This window comes from Nyctereutes procyonoides, unplaced genomic scaffold (assembly GCF_905146905.1).
Source record: "Nyctereutes procyonoides isolate TBG_1078 unplaced genomic scaffold, NYPRO_anot_genome, whole genome shotgun sequence".
Taxonomy (NCBI): Eukaryota; Metazoa; Chordata; class Mammalia; order Carnivora; family Canidae; genus Nyctereutes; species Nyctereutes procyonoides.
This window is the reverse complement of record NW_026575142.1, coordinates 56,040,474-56,064,227: the sequence shown is the minus strand read 5'-3', so window position 1 is coordinate 56,064,227 and position 23,754 is coordinate 56,040,474. Positions and strand designations below refer to the sequence as shown.

Below are 23,754 nucleotides of genomic sequence, written 5' to 3'. Positions count from 1 at the left end.
AGATATTCTCTCCTGTTGAGGATTTTCTTTCCTATTAAGAGCACCAACAAGTAATTTTTGCTTCTCGTTTTAGAGATTATAAGATGCTTTTCCATACAGCGCCTCACTGAATACTCATAACCCTTTGTAGAAGAAAAAATGATGGCCAAAAATGGCAATATGATCAGGTCAAAGGTCTCAATCTAGATTCAAATCTGATGCCCTCTCCACCGTACCACTGTGCCATGGTGTCACATCATATAACTGCGAGCCTCCCCTTTACAGCCAACAAAGCAGCTTCCTAAACAGTGACGTGCAGGGTCTCCCTGAAATGCTTGGAGTCAGGAATGGTGCACTGGACTTCTCATTCTATTGTGGAAACTGCTGAGTCACACTTTACTTGTGTCAAACTAGACTCTTAGGAAAACTCCCTTAAAATAAATAATCACTTTGAACCTTCAGTAATGAAGTTCACCTTATCTTTTTAATTAGAGTAATTAGTAGGTCAAATAGCTTTGATACCCTTTACAATTGACATGGTTCCCTTTTAGTTACTTCGTAGGTATGTGCGGTGACGGGGCCAATGACTGTGGGGTAAGTAGCTGCCAGTGAGTGGCACACTAAGACACTAAGTCACACTAAGACATACCAGGACTTACACCTGACTGTGCTTGCCGGACGTCCTTTAGAGACAATATCCTGGGGATGTATACTACCTCCATTGGTTTTGGTGGAGAAATTGATGTGGAGAGTTTGGGAGGGTTTGGACCAAAGCCATAGAATGGCTCAATGGTCAGTATAGACCAAATGGCTAAGTGTCCCAGTGCCATCTCTTTCTTACACAGTAGGCAGACCAAAAGCTGGTCAGCTCCTGGCTAGTTCTTGGGTCCACAAGCCACTCTGTGGCTAGTTCGATGGACTTCTCTCATGTGGCTTCAGGAGAGATGTATGAGACTGTGTTTGGAGAGTAAGCTGACCCCTTTGCTTTCAGGCTTTGAAAATGGCTCACGTGGGCATCTCGTTATCAGAGCAGGAGGCATCTGTGGCCTCACCGTTCACTTCAAAAACTCCAAACATTGAGTGTGTACCTCACCTTATCAAGTAAGTAGACACTTTGCACCAGCACTGTTTTAATCTTTCTTGACTTTCAGGTGCAGATTCCATTGTGCTGCCAGGAAAAGAGCAGGAAAACTTTCTGTTCCTGGGTGGGGAAGGTGCCTTGCAGGACAATGCAATCCACCAATCTACTCCCAAGTGGATTTACCAGGAGTTAAAAATAACTATGGGAGAATAGTGACATTTCTAATGAAAATCATTCAACAGGTTATTTTTAGAAAATTGGAATCTGGAACTTGTTACTCGCTTTGAAAATGTAGTTCCTACTCTTATTATTGTTATTTTTACACTGATTAGATGCTTTATAATGGGGGATGTACAGAAGCTTTCTCTTGCCCACTTTCTCTCTTTTCCTCTTGACTCTTTATGCTTCTTTGGAATATCCTTCCCATCCCCAAATATTTTCAAAATATTTATTCATTTTTGCTGCTTCTACTAAAATTTCCCCTGGTGCTTTATCTCTGCCTCCCAGAATATGTACTTCTGCTATATTTTATTTGAATGATAGAGATGGTTAGCATTGTGGCCGCTTTGGGCTATTATAACTAGCATGTATCTACAGTTTGTGAAGTGCTTTAATACTTACTATCTTATGCTTCAAAATAGCCTGGAGATGTAATAATGGTCACTATTTTCTTTTGCAAATAACAAAATTGAGGTTCCATTGATGTGCCCAAGCTCAAACATCCATATAGGATTAGAAATTATTAAAACATTAAATTTTACTTAAATGTCTTTTATCTACAGATATCACACTATTCCCACCACATTAAAATAATGATTTGGCTAGCTCCTCCCAATCTTTAAAAAAATTATGCATGTATTTGACAAATATTTATAGAGTAAGCACTTAGTGCCAGGGACTAGTAGAGACACTGGAGACCCAGAAGAAAGTAAATCACACATCCCTTGATCTCATAAAGCTTTCTTCTGGTGAAGAAGTCAGGCAATAAACACATGCATGGATAAATCAGGGTAATGAGAAAAGTAGGAAGGGGGCTGGGGAGGTGGAATTGGCTGCTATAGGTGAGGGGTATGTGAAAGCATTTCTGAGTAGGTGAGAGATGAAGAGGAACTACATTCTGGTAGAGCAACTGATGGCAGCAGAGCACCCAAACAGGAAAAAGCCTATCTTGAAATCAGGTTTTGGAATCTCAGGAAAACATTATGACCAGAAGGAAATTTAAACTCTATTTTCTTTCCAAGGAAAGACATAAAAGTGACAGTTCATAAGTAATCTACTTTCTGCTTTCAATATATACTATTTACTCAAAGTCAATCAACAGTAACAGAAACAAGGATGCTTATTGTTTCCAGTCTATTTAAATTCCATATGTGACTAATTTGACTGTAGGTATTGTTCTAGTCCAGTTTCAGAAAAAGTTGGCACTACCAAATGAGATTTTTTTTTAAAGATTTTATTTATTTATTCATGAGAGACACAGAAAGAGAGGCAGAGACACAGTCAGAGGGAGGAGAAGAAGGCTCCATGCAAGGAGCCCAATGCAGGACTCGATCCTGGGAATCCGGGATCAGGCCCTGAGCCAAAGGCAGATGCTCAAGCACTGAGCCACCCAGGCGTCCTACCAAATGAGATTTGAATGAAATGAAACACCTGCATGAAAATAGCCCCCAAGTCAGCAATCTTATTTAAATCCCTTAATTCACACAGATGAAGAAACTGTGTTAGAAGGAAACTGACCTTCCAAATGACATCAGTGCGTAGGTATGAGATCTGGGACCAGTTCCCAATCCCTCTTACTCTGGGTTCACATAAGGCCCCACACAAAGGAAGAGACTAACACTCAACCTGGGCTCTATAGCTGAACCAAGCCTGTGGATTTTGGCCTGGAATCGGTGTTTCCTGAAAATTTAGTCATTTTAGCATCCTGACAGCCAGCTCCCACTGGCTCAAGCCAGCTCCCAGTCTGTCAGACAAACAGTCAAATAATCAGGCTTTTGAGGTTTTTTTCCTGCACTTAGCTGAACAGCACAGAGTAACTGACCTCATTTCCTTCTATTCCTTTCATTTCCTTATTTTTCATTTCTTTTCTCACACAGGGAAGGACGCGCAGCTCTCGTCACCTCCTTCTGCATGTTTAAGTACATGGCTCTGTACAGCATGATTCAGTATGTTGGTGTTCTGCTGCTCTACTGGGTATGACTTGGGACCTGAGCTCTTGGTTAGTGAGAACTGAAACGAGTGGTGGTGCCCTCCCAGTCTGCAGTGCCTCTAAGGAAGAGTGCATGTGGGGAGATGCGAGCGCCAACAGCCCTTCTAAAGTTACCTTTATTTTGAAAGTAAATCAGAAATAGATGAATATACGCAGGAAAAGTTGATGGTATTAATTCTCTGACTCTCTGACAGACATTTTTTATGTAGTAGTGGTAGCTGAGGATCAGAACAGAGCAGACACTCCCTCTTTTTCACTCTTGCTTCTGCCTGCTTGGACCAGGTCTCTATCTTCCCAAGTCCAGTGTGACTCTACTCCAGTGTACCGTTCATTAAAGAAACGATTCTCTGATTGGGGTGCTGGTAAATGTTTCATAGCCAGCTCTCCCTGGAAAAACAAGCCCTGGTTATTAATGTTTGCCAACTTTCATGGTGTAAATACTTCCACCATGGCTAGTTTCGAGCTGTCTTAACGCCTGTCACTGAGCATCGAGTTGGGAAGAGATATGCAATAGCGTGCCATTACGTAGTACTTGCACTTCAGAGACACAAGAGTTGTAACTATCTTAAAGAGCGTAGATAACAGTATAATGTAGGATAATGATTAGGAAGCATTGGCTTTTGGTCATTTATTAGCTTTGTTTTTAGCATAATGTATTTAGTGGTAGATTTGTATGACTTAAGTGGCTGTGTTTAACAAACAGCTCAAAAAGATCCCTGAAAACTTGGCAGTTGACTCTCATGAGCTCGTACAAGCAGTATATTGCTGATTCCTTAGATTCATCTCTATGTACTGCCCTCTTGCTTCTGGATTGACGGTTTTGGTTGTTATTTTCAGATTATCTATGACTTTTCCCACTCACTAATGAATGGGTTGGAGAAGGAGAAGTTATGTATGTAAATAAATTTGGCACTATTTTGGAATCCCAATAATGCATGCTATAGAATTAAACATGGGTCATCATTATTCCTTTCCACTTAAAGGAGAGGGGGGCAAGGAAGCAAGTTTCTTGAAATCAGTAAGACTTTAATTTTTCTCAAGGATATCAAGGTGCTTTATCAGGACTTTTTTTAATTTTTATTTATTTATGATAGTCACACAGAGAGAGAGAAAGAGAGGTAGAGACACAGGCAGAGGGAGAAGCAGGCTCCATGCACCGGGAGCCTGACGTGGGATTCGATCCCGGGTCTCCAGGATCGCGCCCTGGGCCAAAGGCAGGTGCCAAACCGCTGCGCCACCCAGGGATCCCCTTATCAGGACTTTCTAATAATGCCCAAGAATGCAAATAGTGAGTTCAGTTATTCTCTTTTTCCATCAGTAAAATTTTGGTAAGATCAGCACGTATTTATCACTTGCTACTCCTGGGAACCCACTGTCCTATTGTGGCAGACCAAACCCTGACTTCTCTGCTAGCAGGAAGAAAAGAGATCAGAGATGAATCTACTAGAGTAAGATGTCCCCCTCAACAAGGGGATACCGATGCACCAAGGACTCAGCCCAGAAAGCACACAGAGGTAGCCTCCTGGCTAGAGAGGGTTTTGCAGCTTTGTCTTTGATACTCTCACCTACATGGACAGGACCCTGGCCACACCATCTCCTTGTAAAATCCTATGTTGCAGTGACAAAATGAATGCAGTTAACATCAGACTTCATCCAGAGGGTCACAACTTTTTTTGAGTCACTTTCCTTTTTATTTTTAGGAGACAAACAGCCTTTCAAATTACCAGTTTCTGTTCCAGGATCTGGCCATCACAACTCTTATTGGCATAACAAGTAAGACCTTTTTAAAACTTTCTTTGCTCCCCTCAGTATATTTCCCTCTGCCCCAGAAGGCCCACCAGGAGGGATATTAGCTATAGCCTCAGGATTATGGGACTCATACATACAGAGAGGATACATACAGAGAGGGAAAGAGGAAATAGGATCCCTCCTTTTGAGTGTTAGGTTAAAAGAAAAGTGTTAACAAAGGAAAATCTGGTTAGTCATCTTGCTGTTTTGCACAAAATATGGGGCTTCCATAATGGTCACTAAACATTTAAAAGGAAAAGTGCACCTTGAACATCAAGAATGCTGACTTCAGTATGCACCCCGTTTATAGAAGCTGAATGGCGTTTATGTTTTCCATCTTTAAATCCTAGCCTTTTGGGGTTTTGAATGGAGATTAAAGGTTATCTTGCCGTTAGGCCACTCTCACTCCCACCTCTTAATTGACATGAATTGTGCCCCCAATTTCCCTGCCGTAGGATTCCCCCACTTACCCACTCCCCATCATCTCTACCATATTCTCTGCTTTCCTGTTACAATAAATGCCAGCAATTCCACTTGTACTTTTAATACTACCTCCTCCTACCTTCCAAGGATTTTGTTTCTGTAATCATGTCTTTCTCCACCATCATCAGCTTTTCTCTGGTCTGCTGGATCATTCCCATCTGCATATAAATATATTTTCTTATCCTGTACCAGATCTGATATTCAGCAAAGTCATTGACTATTGACTGAGTGCCTAGTTTGTGTTACTTACTGGAATAGGCACTTGGAATACATCAGTGAAAGAAAGAAGCAAATAAAAATTCCTTTCCTTACATCCTAGTAAAATAGCACCACTAAGACCTGGAGTCATCCTTAGTTTCTCTTTTCATTACTCTTCACAGCCTTGGCTGTACCTGCAGAAGCCATCCTGCATCCCTCCTCTCAATACGCAGCTCTGTAGTCATTGTCATAGAGCAATGTCACCTCCCTTGTGGATTCCTGCAACAACCTCACAACTGATCTGGCTTCCCCTTACCCCTATACACCTTTCCAAGGGTAGCAAGAGTGTTCTTTTTAAAAAGTAAATTTTATTGTCATCCACATGCTTAAAATGCTTTGTTTGGCCCCTGCCTGCTTCTCTGCCTTTACTTCCAACCACATTGCTACTCCCTTGTTCCCAGCACCCTGGTCTTTCACTCTCTTGAGCACTGCCAAGCTCATGGTGACCACAGTACCTTTGTTTTTGTTATTTTCTTTGCCTAAAACACTCTTCCCTTCAATCCTTATATGGCTTTGACTTTTTCTTATTATTCAGACCACAGCTCAAATGTCACCACCTCAGGAAGGTCACTTTAAGTAGTCACCAAGCCAATTATTCTCTATCACATAATTGTGCTCTATTTTTATTTTATTTGTTCCCAAGTTTTATTCAAGAACGCATACAAATATTCCAGATAAATGAATTTTAATCTTCATCTTCCTCCTCTTCCTTGTCCTGGTTAACCTGGAAGTAATGCAATCCGTGATTCTCTTTGCTGTTAGCAACTACGCTCAACGAATCACATGGATTATTCTTCTTCAAATATTCTTTTTCTTTTTCTTTTTCTTTTTTTTTCAATTATTTTTTGATGAGATACTTCATTGCTGTAATTTTTCTCTTGCTCCTTTCAGTAGTTAAAACCCCTCCACTGAGATGCCTAGCTTTTCTGTTCATTTTGATTCTCTCTGGAAGAAACTGCTCAAAACTGGCAGTGCCCATGAGTCCCTCTTCTACAGGGTGGGTGCAGTCAAGGGCAAAGTTCAGAACTTGCTTCTTTTTTTTCTGCTCCCCTTTGCCACAAGCTTTTTCAAAGGCGAATGGTGGTAGCAGAGGCAGAAAGCACAACTGTGCTCTCTTTTTCTTGTACGGATCTTTTCACAATCTGAAATTATATTTATCAATATTTTACTTGCATTTTCCTGCCTTCCCTCTTCCAGTGTGCGTGAATGATGAGAACAGCACCCTGTCTGTCTTGACTACTGCTATGTTCCCAATGCTATTGATACTATTGACAGTGCCTAACATATCCAAGGGGCTCATTAAATACTTGCCAAATCTCTGGAAAGAACACCTTTGGACAGTCCATACTGTTAAGAGAGTTCTTCATTTCAAGTCAAACCTATCTCTGTGTAGCTTCCATTCACCTTTGTTCTGCCATTGCAGTGGCATAGGGTAATCTGAGTTTTCTCCCCGAGACAGTCTTTCTTCCAGATTTTTGAAAACAGCCCTCTTTTCTTTCATGATTGTTCCCTGTTCAGTAACAGGCATCTCCAGGTTTTTCTTTATTTTTTAATAAATAACTTGATTATTTTTGTTCTTATGATTACTAATACATATTCATTGTAAAATGAAGATAGAAAACATCACAAGGTATGACAAAGGAAAAAAACCCACCTTTGTTCTACCATTCAGAGCTAACCAATTAACACATTTTAATGTATACGTATAAATGAAGAAATCTGAATTATGTTCTCTAGATAGTTGTGCATACATTTTTTTCATTTAACTTTATAAGTACTTTTTTTTAGGTTTTATTTAAATTAAAGTTAACAGATAGTATATTATTAGTTTCAGGGGTCAAATTTAGTGATTCACCAGTTGCATATAACACCCAGTGTTCATTCCATCATGTGCTCTCCTCAATGCCCATCACCCAGTAACCCCATCTCCCCACCACCTCCCGTGTCGCAACCCTCAGCTTGTTTCCTATAGTTAAGAAGAGTTTCTTATGGTTGCTTCCCTCTCTGTTTTTATCTTATTTTTCCTTCCCTTCCCCTAAAATCTTTTAATGTCATTAAATATTTTAATTATTTTTTATTGTGGTAAGATGTATATAACATAAAATTTGCCATTTTAGACATTTTTAACTGTCTAGTTCAGGAGCATGCATGACATTCACAGTGTTGTGCAACCATTACCACTGTCTACTTCCAAAACTTTTTAATCACCCCAAACAGAAACTCTGTACCCATTAAATAACAGCTCCCCATTGTTCTTCCCAGCCTCTGTTAGGTAATCTGTAATCTACTTTTGGTTTCTATAAAGTTGCTTATTCAGATATTTCATATAATCAAACCATGCAATATTTGTTCTTTTGTATGGCTTATTTCAATTAGCATAGTGTTTTCAAGGTTTACCTTTGTTGTGGCATGTCTCAGAACTTCATTTGTTTTTTATGGCTGAGTAATATTCCATTCTATGTATATACCACATTTTGTTTATCCATTTATCTGTTGATGGAGTTGAGCTGCTTTCACCTTTTGGCTCTTATAAAGTGCTACAATGACTATTTGCATAAAGTATTTGTTTGAGTCCCTATTGTTAATTATTTTGGGCATAGGAATTAAATTCTGGGTCCTATGGTCATCATATACTTGGCTCTTTGAGAAATGTCCAAACTATTTTCCAGAGTGAGTATATATCATTTTCCACTCTCACCAGCAATGTATGAGGATCTCAATTTCTCCACAGTCTCATCCATGCTTGTTATTTTACTTAAAAGAATTTGTTTTCACATCCTAGTCAGTACAGAATGGTATCTTATTATGGCTTTGAATTTATTTCCTTAATAATTAATCGTGTTGAGCATATTTCCACATACTTATTGGTCACTTGCATGTTTTTTTTGGAGAAATGTTTGTTCAAGTCTTTTGCTCATTTCTTAACTGGATTTTTGTCTTTTGTTGTTGAGCTCTAGAGTTCTTCAAATGTTGTGGATGTCAAAACCTTCTCAGACATTATTGCAGACATTTTCTCCCATTGTAGGTTGTTTTTTTCCCTTTCATGATAATGTCCTTTGATGTACAAAAGTTTCTGATTGAAATTAAGTCCAGTGTATCTATTTGTTCTTTTTATAGTTCATGCTTTTGGAATCACATCTAAGAATTCAGTGTCAAATCTAAGGTGTTATAGATTTACCCTATGCTTTCTAATAAGATTTTGTGGTTCTTAGGCACCTTTTCATATTTTCTCTTTATTGATATTTTCATTTAGTTCATACATTGCTTTCTGATTTGAAACAGTTGTTTTAAAGTCTTTGTCCAATATGTCCAATGCCCATGCTTCCTCAGAGATGATTTCTGTCAGTTTATTTTGTTCCATTAAATATTATCATGTCATAACTCTGGAAATCAGATTGACCCCCTTCCCTAGGGCTTGTGGTTTTTGTTTTGCTATTTCTTGAATGCTGTCATAGTCCATTTGTTTAGTGACTTCCCTGAACTATTTATGCAAAGACTTTATCAGTTGTCATGTATGGTCAATGAAATCTCTGTTGCTTTAGTTTTTGTTCAGCTAGTGTTTTGACAAAGATTTTCTCGACCTCTACGAATTTAAAATTATGAGCAAAGAAAAGCTCTCCCAGTCTTTGCAGATTTGTTCTTCACTGAGACACTTCAACACCTAGCAGGCTTACGCTGAGTGCAGAGATCATCCAGAGCTGGAAATTGGGGGGCTATTCTGGTCTTTTCTGAGCATGTATCTATCTTGCCTTAGGTGTGTGCATGGCTTTCTATAATCCCCAATAAACACAGGTGCTTTTGAATGCCATAATTTCCCAAAGAAACTTTCTTTAGCCTTTATTTATAATAGCTGTTATTTTATGTCTCAACTCTTTTGCCCTGGGTGATTATAGGTAGTTGGTTAGCCTTATAATATTTTTTAAGCAGTATACGCTGCTGCCCTGAGTTAAGTTTTGGATTAGGTGAGATAGAGATGAGTGCCTTGCACCAGTGCTTCAGGTAACCCCCAGACAGGTTAAAATAGATCTATACAATAATTTGTGATGAAGTCTGCTCTTCCCCTTCTGTGACCAGACACCAGAGTCCTTCCCACATTAGGAGTGTGAATGATCAACTTTGAGATTGTCACTGAGCTGAGAAGGGGGTAGGGCAAGGGCAATTAAAAGTGACACAAAGCCTTCCTACCATTTTTAAGTTGCCTTTTTCTTGATTCAACGTTTGTTTGATTGCTGTAAACCTTTGTTTTTCAGCATTCTGACAAAGGTAGTTTTGACAGTTTCTGCTTGTTTTTCAATGTTTCTGTGGAAGGATGGGAACTTAGAGTTGCTTGCTCTGCCACTTTTTTAGCGTCATTCCTCATTTTGTCATTGACTATTTTAAAGCATTACTTCTTGGTGACCGCATGTTTTTCATTATGTAGATGTACCATAGTTCACTGTTAATGATGCAGTAATGAACATCTTTCTACATCTCTGATTTTTTTTTTGGCTTAGGATAAATTTCCAGGAATGACTGTGTCAAGTGCTATGAATAGCTTTCAGTCTTTTCATATTTATTGTAAAATTGCCCTGCAGAAGGTTTGTGTCAATGCACATTCCCCCAAGCAGTCTATGAGAGTATGCATTTCATCATGCCTCACCTATAATTTGATAGCCTTTGCTCATTCAATAGACAAAAATAAAAATGCCTTATGATTGTCCTATCTACTCTCTTAGGGATTCCTCATATGATTTGAGTTGGAATCCATTCATTGTTTTGTTCCCTCAAAACAATGATGTACTTCAGTTTGTCAATTTGCTTGGATGTATGGGCCCAAGAAGTTATACTGTTCTTCTGATGAAGAATACAACATTTTCCTGCTCTCACAAATATGAAACTTGAATTTATTTTGTAGTGAATTTGAATGGTGCCTACCCCAAGCTGGTGCCTTTCAGGCCTGCAGGACGGCTGATCTCTCCACCTCTGCTGCTTTCTGTGATTTTCAACATTCTTCTCAGCCTGGCTATGCACATTGTGGGCTTCATTCTGGTTCAGAGGCAGCCTTGGTATTCCATGGAGATGCACAGGTACTATCACAGCCTCAATTCCAGCATCTCACATTCTAATTTCTATCAAATGTCATCTGGCCCCTATGACAGGAGGCAAATCATTCTTCATTCTTCTAGGAGCATTGACTTCTTGAAGTCCCTTGGGAAAATTTTTGGTGATCTCTTCTCCATAACACAGTTTGAGGATATTATTCATTGGCACTTACCTCTGCCTGTCTTGTGTCATAATGATCTATGACCATCTTTTATATCTAGGGTGACCATGCTTATACTTTGCCTGGGCAGCCTCACTTTAAGCCTGATGTCACAATGAAATTATTTGTATTTAATTAATTAATTACTGAAGTATAATTGGCATACAGTGTTATGTTAGTTTCAGGTGTACAAGCTATCGATTTGACAATTCTATACATAATTCAGTGCTTACCACGGTAAGTGGTGACAATCTGTCACCATGCATTATTATGATATTATTGATTATATTCCCTATGCTGTACTTTGCATCCTCATGACTTATTCATTTTGTAACTGGAAGTTTGTATATCTTAATCCTCTTTATCTATTTTCCCAATTCCCCTACCCATGTCTCCTCTGGCACCTACCAGTTCTTCTGATGATATTTGTCTTTTCCTTTAACACTCAAATCTGTTCTTGTTGGATGACAAATTATATGGTCACCCTATTTATAAACGTTTAGAGATCTTAAGCCATGAGAGGGAAGAATCATGGCTTACGCACATCTTTCCCACACAGCCAAAATACACATGATGGGTATCCAATTTATTGAATAAATAACTTGCTTATCTATCTATCATCTATCTATTTTTTATTTATTTATCTATCCAAAATATAGATCTACCTGTGCTGGTTTCCTTCTTTTTACTTTCCAGTATATTCTTTCCCAAAGTATAAGTAATTATACTAAGGACATGGAGTCCTGTAGATATAAATGTTCCATAAAGACCTACCATCTTACTTCATTACTTCTTTTTTTTTTTTTAGTGCCTGCATACTGCAAAACGAAAGTATCTCAAAGTTAACTATTTCTCCAACTGCTCCAGGAAACATTGGAAATAACGGTGCCTTCACAAGCTATGAGAACACTACCATATGGTTCTTGGGAACAATCAACTGTATCATTGTGGCTCTTATTTTCTCTAAAGGAAAACCATTTAGGCAGCCCATCTATACAAACTGTGAGTAGCACTGTATTAAATCAAGGTGAGAGATCACCAGAGGGAACAGACATTCCAGGGTCACTCAGGGAGCAGCTGCAGAGTTGGTGCTTATCTTGTGTCTCCTGCCTTCTACTCTAGGGCTTTGTAAAACACACTGTGCAGCCTCATCCTTTGCTCCTTCCCTCAGAGGTGCATTAAGTTCTAGGGTTCCCTTCTCTACCTCTTTCCTTCACCAGAAGTTTGTCTCTAGGTGTCTTTTCATGGCACCACTCCAAACTGGGATGGCTCATTTATTTCCTTACCTGTCAGTACTTGTCAGAATTCATCTGAGAGGAGGTGGAGAGGAAATGCTACAGCACTCAGTTAGAACACAAGTCCTGTCATGAAGACAATGGTTAAGATGGCATTGTGTCATTGGCAGGGTGGGAGTGGGTCCAGTCTGTAGGAATCTGGCCACAGTGATTGTGAAAGCGTTGAGCCAAAGTACCTGTCTCTTCTTACATTCTGGGTAGGCATGGGGAGTATGTTAGGAGAAGAGGGTGACCTGGTTAGCACTTGGGACATTTATTTGTATGTTACCCCCATCTCTCTAATTGGAAAAATTTAGAAGCACAAATTGAAGAACCAATATCCTCATAAAAATTTGTTCAGAGAAAACTATGTTGCCATTCTCCTTCTTGGGATGAAAAAGCAGTCAAATGCTGACCTGTACATGATTGCAATTTAAACTTTTTGATTATTTACAGCCCTCTTTTTTTCCAGAAAAAGATTTGAGGCAGGTGTTTTGCATTAAAGAGACTCAGATACTTAAATGTCTTCAAGGCATTTTCTGAAAATGTATTATATCAGTGTTGCTCTCTCTATATTTCCCACTTTTACTAATTGAAACTTACAACATGTATGTGAAAATTTCCACTTGCCTCAAGGACATGCATAGACATTGTGGAGGTGAGACCCATTGCATTGAAATGAGTACTTTCCATTTATTATGCTGTGTTTGGATGTAGAAATCAAGTAAATTTAATCAGTGCTAATATAAAATATGTCTATCAATAGATGTGACACTCTATACTCTGATTTCTCTAAATGATAGCTTGTGTTCTTATTTCCTCAGATATATTTGTCCTTGTGCTGGTCATACAGCTGAGTGTGTGTCTATTCATTCTATTTGCTGATATTCCAGAATTATATAGGCGTTTGGATGTAAGTCTTATCTCTGGGATGTAATGATGGTTTACAGTTGTATAACACCCTGACTTCAAGAAGCAGGTCACGATTGCAACTGACATAGATTCTTGACACTGATTTTTTTTTGGAATAGTGAAGTTAAAAACAATACTGAATTTATTCATATTTTCTATTTAAACGGGTCAGGAAGTCAGATTATGTCTAGTCTTGATTTCAAATATTCCAGAAACATTGAACATTTTTCTTTTAAAAGATCCCTGTAAGAATGGAAAAATCTATTTATATATATTCTCTTTCAAGTGTGAGAGAAATTTTTTCTAAATGCTTCTGTTGTGAAGTTGTTGAAAACAGTTTGCCTATCACACTTTTTCCGTTAATCCTCAAATCTGTATTTATATCTTTTTTAAAAAATATCTTTAAAAACATGTTTGTCTATATGTTCATATTTAATGTCTGCAAAACTTGCTTGCAGAGACCCATACCTTACCTCATGAACTCTCTTAAACTGTGTCACTTTGAGACAAATTTCAAATTCCTTAAGAGACAAATTTTACATGTTCGAGCATGGAAAAATATATATTTCTATTCCTTTAACCTATACTTTTGAATTAGAAGTTCATTAGTTCATTATTACCAAATATCCTTTAGACCAATAAATAGAATAGAGAAGAGATGGTGAAAGGAAATGAGCTTTTATTACTTAGTGCTACGTGAACCTACCTGCCCACCTCTCCATCTCAAAGACATGTTTCATGAAGGTCAAGATCCTATCCTATTTATCTTATTCATCTCATATTACTAGAGCTTGACATAGCCTATGGCACATAATGGCAATAAATGACTCACTGATTGTTGTAGATTAGGTTCCTATGTGGAGATGAGCACAGGGAGCTCACATGCTGTCTAGTTATTGCAAACCAGTAAAACCTTCACAAACTCTTCTTGACATGTGACATACAAACTAATGTCTACATTTGGTTTTCATTCTGATGATTGTGTCACTGTGTTAAACCTGTAATTGCCACTATTGTTAAATATGTCCATGAATTAGAGTAAATATTCATGGAGGTAGTCTTTGCCCACTAGTCTTCTAAGTAACTTAAAACTTCTAAATCCTGTAGAAGTTAGGTTTAAGACATATTGGGTTTGGTCACATTCTTTATGAGTTAAGACTCTTATAGAGAGTGTGATTCTTCCAGTACAAGAAAATAGGGAGTCTGTTTAGCTTGGGGAGAACCTGTGTGGGGTCATTGCCAACATGACTGCAAAGGAGTCTGCAGAGAATTATTGTTCACCTTAAAAATAATTATCTTTTCTTATTATTGCACAAAATTGGGGGTATATTTTAGAAAGTGAATATGCAGGCAAAGAAAATTGTGACCATTATTCATTATATCCTTCTATCTTTGAAACCATATATTATAAATGTGCATTGACTGATTTATGAAGTTTTTTTTAAATGGAGTCATGCTGTCTAGTCATTGCTCGTTTTTTAAGAAATTGCATGATTTTTTAAAATAGAAAACACATTCACACAGTTTAAAATTCAAGTTAGAAACTCTGTATCAAAGAAAAAAAAAAGAAACTCTATATCCTCCCATCTTTTTTCCCCAGCTATCAGGTCTCCTCTCTGGAGGCAACTGATGACACTACTTTATTTTATGTACTTTCAGGCATATTTTATACAAAGGCATACACACATATATATTTCTGACATGTATATCCTCCCACATTTTTACACAAATAGTAGCAGACTATTACATTCGTCCAGGTCTTCTGAGCTGGAAATGGCAAGGTGAGATGAGATGTGTAAACAAGTTGTGGAGGGAATGCCTGTAAGGAAAAGAACATTAGGAAGCCAGAAGAAGAGAGGTTCTTGTGGAGGGAATGCCTGTAAGGAAAAGAACATTAGGAAGCCAGACTATGATGTGGGTCTGACCCCTATGAAGGAAGCAAGGAGGGAGGAAGGACCAGATGAGTAGGGATTCAGACTGCAGTGCAGCTCTAAGAAAGCCTAGCCACAGTTCCCCATCACAGGTGTCTAGTGTCTCACAAGAATGAGTGCAATAAGAAGATGTGCCATCCTCAGTTATTAGCTTTGAGTAACCCCTGGGAAGTGTGGCCTTAAGGTGAGCGTGGTGGGGATTTCGAGGGTAGCACTGGAGCACCTGCCACTTATTCCCCCAGTAGGAAACCTGCATGGAGTGTGTTCATGGCAGCCACAACCACATACATGGTTCCTCACCTTGTTCTTTCATGAGACGGTGTATTTTGGTAATTGTCCCATAATAGTTCATAAAGCTTCCTCATTCCTTTTTTTTTTGCTAATATATACCATAATTTATATGTAGTTCCCTATTGATAGACATTTAGGTTGCTTCCAATGTTTTGCTATTATAAAAAAAGCTGCAATGAAATAACAGTATACATATATCATTGCAGGCATGTACAAATATATCTCTAGGATAAATTCCAAGAAATGGTTTTGAACTCTTAATTTTACTAGCACTGCCCTCCATGGAGTTGTACCAATTTTAATCTCCCCTCCCCACCATGTAGAAAGCAGTGTATGAAGCGGTGCTGAGTATAGCAGTATGTGTTTGGTTTCATTTCATTCATCCATCCATTCATTCCTTATTTTATCCATCCATTATATATATAATGTGCATGGGAGGAATTGGGAAAGATGCAGAGAAACTGGGAAAAAGGCATGAAGTGACAGCTTGATTTCAGCCCCACTTCCTCCATTGGTGACTATCCTCATCATGGTACCATCAATGCAGCTGTACACACAGTCCTAAGGGTGAGCCCTGACTCAAGGCCCAAAAAGCAGGGCTCAGCTGAGGGGTGATGTGGAACCAGAAAGAAGAGGACAACAGTGCCCTTTGTGGAGGTTTGACATGTGTACCCTCAGAGCCTCTGAGAAATAGAACGACATTCCTGTATTCCCTCATAAAAGCAAATTACTGTAAGCAAACAAAAACTACTTTTATTAAATTTATCACATTTATCTTAGGAAATTCAGAAATTATGGGGAACCAAAAAATAAGAAGAAGAAAGAAAGATAAAATACAGTAACAATCCTAGTTTACAAATCATTGGAATTTTGTATTATAATCCTTCCGTATTGTTTGATACATGCATAAAAAATATACGCCTTATTATATGTGTTATACATACGTCACATACATGATTTATAACCTATGAAAATGTACACCGTGAACATGTGAACATTTTTCTAGTGTTTGTCTTCAAACTAACAGTGATTCTCCATCTCTCACCAGCTGCTCTGCACTCCTGTTGTGTGGAGGCTCTACATCATCATTATGCTCAGCTCCAATTTCATTGTGTCCCTTGTTGTGGAGGTAAGTGCCCTGGGGCTGCCGATCATTTGGAGCAGGGAGGGACAGGGCATTCTTTGGGAGTCTGAAAAAAGGAACAGCTTTAGTTGATCAGACTAAGGGGCAGTGTAAGGGGCTCCCTTCCTTGGCCACATGAGCAATGGTGCTTTCCCCTGGTGAGTTCCAGACAAGGTGTTAGTTTTCCCATCTATAGAGTGGACCTGGAGAGAATGGGATTATGATATCCAAGGTCCTGTTCATTTCTAAAATCCACAAATAGAGACCAATTCAATTAATTTTTCTGAAATTAAATATGATTCACATACTATAAAATTCTCCTTCTTGAAGTGTACACTTCAGTGGTTGTTAGTATATTTACTGAGTTGTGCAACCATCACCACTAACTCTAGAACATTCTCATCACCTCAGAAGAGACCCTGTACCTGTTAGCAGTCGCTCCTTATTTCCCCTTTCCCCTCCTTCACCCTTTGGCAACCCCTAATTTATTTTCTGTCTCTAGGGGTTTGCTTATTCTGGACATTTCACATAAAGGGAATCACATAATATATGGCCTTTTGTGTCTGGCTTCTTGCACTTAACAACTTCTATTACTTTTACTTTACAGATGGGAAATAAGATTCATAGTGAGCTTTTCCTGGCTTTTATTCTTCATCTCCCATTTGCTCCATTTCCTCAGTAAAATGAGTTTGTGCTTCCTATTTCTTTGGCTACATGGTTCAGTCTCTCCTCCTTCAGTTCTCTTAGACAAGCTCTCCATTCTTCAAAGTCTACTGGAGAACAGGGGGCATCCCAAGAAAAGGCATCCGTGTCAAAGGGGAGGTGAGCATCAGGATTCTATCCATCCCCACCCCTACTTCTGGTTGCAAATTCAGCTTTGTTCCAGCGATTCACAGCGGGCAGAGAGTACCTGGAACCTGATTTCCATGCAGAACCTTCCATACTGGGCAAAGTAAAAAATGCACAGGAGCTGGTGGCAGATGAGGGCATAGAATTAAGGTACTGGAGCCTCTCTCTGTATGCAAAACCAGGGCCTCTCAAACTTGAGTGGGTGTCAGAGTCACCTGGAGGACTTGTTAAAACACAGGTTGCCCAGCCCTTCCCCCAGCACTTCTGATTCAGTAGGCCTGGAATAGGCACACATTTTTGTTTCTAACAGGTTGTCAGGTGATTCTGATACTGCTGGTCAAGGAACCACACTGAGAAATACCACGCTAGCCCATATGGTCTCCAAAGCCACCAAGTGAATAAAGGATACATGTGTATCCTCATAACCTAGTTGCGGAAGGGTGAATCTTGACCTTTAAGGGGTAACTTTATGTATGTATCTTGTCTCTGGCACAATCACATTATTTCCTCTCTCTAGTACATCTGCCTTCATGTCTGCCTATTGAAATGCTATTTCATCCTCCATGGCACGGCTGTAGTACTATCCTCTTCACGAATCTTTCCCAAAGCATAGATGGGTTAGGCAAGTAACAGTGGCTTAAACAATAAAGATATTTACCGACTCACTTAAGAAGATTGGAGGTAAGTGGTTTCAGGGCTGGTTTAGTAACTCAATGGTGTTCTTGTGACTCATCTTTCACTTTTCTGTCTCCCCATCTTTAGATATTGACCTTTCATGTTGGTGTGTATTGCTTATGGTGTCCAGATAGTTTCTATGTAGCTGGGCAGCATCTCCATTTTAATGCAGAAAAAAAAATGAAAGGAGAGGCACCAGCAAGCTTTTCTCCCTCAGATATGAATCTCTTATGAGGAAACAAAGTAATTCCCCATAGTCACCCAGTCTCTTAAGCCTCATTGGTTGGAACTGTATCTTATTGTTGTCCTGAGTACAAAAGGATTCTGGGAGAGTGGATCTATGCCAAAAAAAGTAGACAGATTGGCTTAGATTATTTGTGAGTTATTTCCTTTTAGGTGGACAGGAAAAAGTTGGGAGGAAGGCACAATGGGGTAACTGACCAACAAAGTCTGCCAGGAAGGAAGCCGTTCAACTGCTACAATATTTGCAGTTAGAGCATAAGCCAGAAGTAGTCAACCTGGGTTTAAATCCTGGCTCCACCCTTTCTTGCTGCCTGACTCTGGGTAGCACCAGCTATTCCACTTCTCTGTGCTTCTGTTTCTTCATCTGAAAAACAGTGATAATAAGGGTATCTTACCTCATAGGGTTACTGTAGCATGAAACCTGAACACAGAAAAAGCACATGGTAAATGTTTGATAAATATCAACTATTATTATCATATTATCTCTTGTGGTACTTAGTATTTCTTTCTTTGAATCTATCAATCATTTAGGCTTTCTTCTGCTCACTCACTCTTCCCACAAACAGTTGTTGACCATGTGTCATGTGCTAGGGCACAATGTGAGGTGGATTCTGATGATCTTGTCGATTGCTCACACTTTATGGTGAGCAAGAGGATAAACACCACAGCTATTTGTGTATCGATATAAATTATGCTGGCAGGAACTCATCTCAGTACCTTCAGTATCTAAACTGCTTTATTCTCATCGAAGCTGGGTAAAGTTTGGTTCAGTGATGAAATGTTAAGAAGTGACACTGCTCACCTGCAGCAGATGGAGAGGGTAATTTGATACTCATGAAAAATTAAGTTTCTCCTTTGTTTCTTCTGTCCAGTGAGAAATGGAGACAGGTATGGATGTTTAGTGTGGGTTCCCAGGAACTTTCACACCGAGAAATAACACTGTGGGATCCCAGCTCCCATCCCCAACTGGCTCTTTCACGGCAGACTCCAGTTGTTTGAAGTTACCCTTCTGCTGTCAGTAGGCACACAGGAACAAACCAAAGCCATTTCAGTCTATGGTGAAGGCAGTAGCAATGGAGAATTAAGGACACTGAGATTTCTTGCCTTACGCGGTGAGCCTAGCAGAGTAGGTGAAGACCCTAGACTGTCATGGATGCAACAAGATATTGTCCTCAGGTAGCTGTAGGTATGTGTGACAGCAGATGCTAGAGATTCTTGGGATGGACTTGCTAACTCCATGTTACCTGGCCGGCCTGTGACAGAAATGGTCCAGAGAGCTTTTGGGGGAGAGGCATGAGGGATGGCTGGCCTCCTTTTGTACAATCCTGAATATTGCCTGGTCCACTAAGATGTGTGACTCTACCCCTAATCTTAGAGCAGCCCAGCAAACAGCTTTGAATGGAACCTTATCCTTACTTTGCTTTCTCATGATGTAGCCTCCAAATAAAAGGCAGAGGAGTAAATATGGATAGCTTTAATTCTCCTCGCTTTTTTATTACTTATGTGTATTTTGTATATGTATGTATGAATTACTTTAGTAGCCAATCTGAAGTTTTGTTTTCTGTTATTTTAAGAAATGGTGATTCTTAAAGGGTTTCCTTTTGTTTCTAGTTCTACATTTAATATAGAGGGGCAGGACAGATCACTTCTCAGTGCTTTGGTTTCCCTTTCCAGAGCAGCAAAGTGACACAGGTCATCATAATTCTATGTAATTCTAGAATTCTGTAAACACTTAATGCATGGCATACAGCACTAAAGTCTGTCTGTGAGGGTGTGTGTGTGTGTGTGTGTTGTGTTGTGTGTGTGTTTTGCTTTGTTTCATTTGTTTTGTTTCAAACCTGCTAAGTTAAAGACCATTAACAGGATACCTATGATCCTGCCTTATTCTAGCTCTAAGGAGAACTACTGTTCTCTTGTTAATTAAGAAGGACAAAAAAATCTTGGTGTGGGAAAGTAGAATCACAAGTTTGACTAGGTGAGCCCTGAGGTTTGCAAGATGCTCTTTAAATGACTGTGAGGGTCTTTAGCAGCCTAGTAGCAGATGATCCATTTTTAGAGAAAGACTAAGACTAGCTACTCCCATTATTTCTATGGACAAAGGGACTCAAATGTCAAAGATGGGTGGATTTTAGGAAAATTACTACTCTGGCAAAGTTCCTTATAGAATTCCATAGAATTGACTCTTTCATTCAGCAAAGATACCACTGGTAGACACCAAAATGAGTTCTAATTTTGTGGGATAGCAGGCTTCTCATATTTTTCTTTTTGTTTCTCTCATGATAGCTTCTAAATGATTAGCTTTTATGGCTACATATGATACAAATGAAAAATTAACAAAATAACCTCTCCTGCACTCTGTGTTGTAAGTTATAACTTGGGCTCTATTTGAAGCTTAGTATAACTCATGAAATAAAAAGTCAGTCTAAAATGTTTCCAAAGAGACAAATCCTTTGTATTCTTAAAAAATGCATTGCAGGGGATCCCTGGGTGGCGCAACGATTTGGCGCCTGCCTTTGGCCCAGGGCGCGATCCTGGAGACCCGGGATCGAATCCCACGTCGGGCTCCTGGTGCATGGAGCCTGTTTCTCCCTCTGCCTGTGTCTCTGCCTCTCTCTCTCTCTGTGTGACTATCATAAATAAATTTAAAAAAATTTAAAAAATGCATTGCAATGAAATATTTGTAGGTGAAGGTCAGAGGCCGCAGTCAACATAGTGCATTAGCCACTTGTTAAATAAATAGTTCAGAAGGGGGGGACAGAGAGGCACCTATGCCATGCCATGCCCTGCATTTTGAGGATAGTTATGTAATCTTTATGACAAACATGAAAGGAAGGAATTCCTTTTTCTATACTCACTGAGGCTCGAGAAGGTAATTAATTTGCCCATATTAAGTGTCAGAGCTGGAACTTGAATCCAGATCTGTCCAGCCAAGGCTGTGGTGCGTATTCCAATTTTACTGACCTATGTTCACAACTATGCACTTACATGTTAGGGCACACCAAAGCCACATCTTTCCATAGGGTAATTCCATTTAGGGGTAATTTTAAATATAAAATTTTATATTTTATAGTGAATTTATAGTAAATCAAATACAGATGTGGTATGGAGTGGACTGCAGAATTTGAATGATTTTAAATTTAATTTACATATGAGAGTCAGAAGAAATTTCATCCTTGAGCAGACTACTTCAAGCTATTTCCAGATTCTTGAAACTATGTACCTCTCTCTTCTCCCAGAAGATTTCCTTAAGTGGAAAAGTTTGAGAGGCTGAGACCTAACCCATGAAACCACACTGAAATTGTCTGTTCAGGCCTCAAGTGTTTTGTCAGCCTGGATCTTAGCAACCAATGTGGTGGTCCCTTCTTAGGGTCTATAGAGGGCCATCACCTGGAAATATTTGACCTCTGGTTGTAAAGAGTAACTCTTTTGTTTTGCAGGAGGCCATCATTGAAAACCGAGCCCTGTGGATGTCATTCAAAAGGTGTTTCGGTTATCAATCAAAAAGCCAGTATCGGATATTGCAGAGGACCTTGGCAAATGACCCTAGTTGGCCGCTGCTAAACCAAATGTCCTACTCTGACACGCCAGGGTGTGAAAGTGGAGTGTCTTACAGCAATCCAGTATTTGAGAGCAATGAGGAACAACTCTGAAGCCAGCGTGATATCGAAGTTGACAAACAATTACATAAGGAATGAGTTTCAGTGATTTTCAAGCAAATAGACTCTTCTAAAATCAACGGAGTTTTTGGAATCAAAAACCCTATCCAATCGTGGTGGCAAATTAGAGTCTACTTGATAAAATACCTTCTACAGAGCAGAACACTGTCCCAGAAGAGTGCTTCCCTCTTGGCTTCTGAAAATACTGATGGTGTTGGTGAAATAAGAATGGGCCAAGGATGGCAATTGACCAAGTGCCTGAGAGGCTAAAGGACAAGAAGAATATATAATCTTTCTTCTTAGATAACATATTTTTTAAATGAATTGTGAGAATATAGCACTATGTGTAGTCATAGTGAAAGATCATTTTTGAATTTGTATTTTATTGGTGGAAAAACAAATGCATGGGAACCATCACACCAATCTTCACTGTTTGGTTTCCTTTCCTTTATAGTACATTCAGGGTTGAGACATTTCCTTCTGCTTCTGGCTTTCCCCTATGTACTAGTAAAGATGGGCAAAGCTGATGCTGCAATAACAAACCACTCCCTTGTCTCAGTGGCTTACCACACAAGAGTTTCTTTTGTGGTCCAGGTGATTCTATCGACTAGCTCTCCTCCGAGTGGTGACTGCTTCAATCTGTCAGTCCCACCGACTGAAAACAAGGATTCCATGTTTACTGTGATGGGGAAGGAAGAGTCTGGAGATCACACAAGGGCTTTCCACTGCCTCATCCCAAAAGAGGCATGCATCTCTTCCACTACTCACATCTTATTCATCACTGACTTGGCAAAGGAGCTAAACAGTACAGTCTGAGTTTAGAGCTGGTTTCATGGGCATATGACCTGTGCCATCACCTAGGGGGCCATGCTTAGAAGAGACCCACACTCATTTTAATGCTTTGCTGTTGCCATCTTGAAATTCTTAATTTTTGAACAGAGGTCCCCACATTTTCATTTTGCACTCAGCCCCACAAATTATGTAGTTTATCTCACTTGTGTTCCAGAAATACTGACACTGTTCTCTGAGCTCTGCATCTCTTGCTCCTGTGAGCCTCTCCTGTTTTAGGAACTCCACATCTCACTTGTCCAACTCGAGGTATTTCCACTCCTCTGCCCTATTATTTTGGAGAAAAGATAGTCTTGTGCTACAACATTGTATGTTATCATTGATGTTAAGTCCCCACACAATTTACACCTTCCTTAAATCTGAGGCTTCAGTTTTCAGAAAATAAAAATTGCCCTTATTTTATCACTATTATAATTTTATTATATTAGATTAATTTGGCATAGAAAACACCCAGGTTTCTGTTAGCTCAGCAGACAACTCTGAATTCTAGGATAAAATACACAAATAATATTTTAAAGCAAAAGCAAAATTTTCACCAGAAAAATCAAATCCTAAGTGAATGTTCTAGGTAGTGGGTGGGTCTCAGGCTAGCTTTGTTACTTATCAATAGCATCTACAAGTATTCCCTCCCCTGGCTGAATTCCTGAGCATGGTTGGAGGCTCTGTGGCTATAGATAATTCTGAGAACATGATGTTTCTCAGCCACGAAAGTACCTTGTTGCTTCTGGTTTTAAAATAGGGTGTGAAGAATCACTTAAATAGTCCAAATGATTGTCTTCCTTGGTCCAGAAAGAAATGTTTCCTTTTACAAAGTTAGCTTCAGCAGAGATATGGTTGCCCTGAATGTCTTTTTCTAGGACTTATAGCTTACTCATTTTTTAAGAGTGGAGGGTTGTGGATAGGGCAAGCTG

At 39.3% G+C, this 23,754-nt stretch overlaps 1 protein-coding gene and 1 pseudogene across 3 annotated transcripts in view; one reads left to right on the top strand and one right to left on the bottom strand.

Moving 5' to 3' along the window:
* ATP13A4 (ATPase 13A4) overlaps window positions 1–23,251 on the top strand; it is a 109,041-nt gene extending 85,790 nt beyond the window's left edge. Inside the window, exons 22-30 of one of the 3 annotated variants that reach the window (XM_055307850.1) lie at window positions 531–573; window positions 971–1,080; window positions 3,157–3,253; window positions 4,970–5,042; window positions 10,693–10,864; window positions 11,849–12,042; window positions 13,139–13,227; window positions 16,497–16,577; window positions 21,776–23,251. In XM_055307850.1, coding sequence (XP_055163825.1) covers window positions 531–573; window positions 971–1,080; window positions 3,157–3,253; window positions 4,970–5,042; window positions 10,693–10,864; window positions 11,849–12,042; window positions 13,139–13,227; window positions 16,497–16,577; window positions 21,776–21,988 — 1,072 coding nt within the window. In that variant the 3' untranslated portion in view covers window positions 21,989–23,251. Of the gene's footprint in view, window positions 1–530; window positions 574–970; window positions 1,081–3,156; window positions 3,254–4,969; window positions 5,043–10,692; window positions 10,865–11,848; window positions 12,043–13,138; window positions 13,228–16,496; window positions 16,578–21,775 lie in introns of those variants that run through there. The other 2 variants (XM_055307851.1, XM_055307852.1) reach the window with 2 other exon arrangements.
* On the bottom strand, window positions 6,484–8,539 carry LOC129498771 (60S ribosomal protein L22-like; annotated as a pseudogene).
* Window positions 23,252–23,754: the final 503 nt, after the last annotated feature.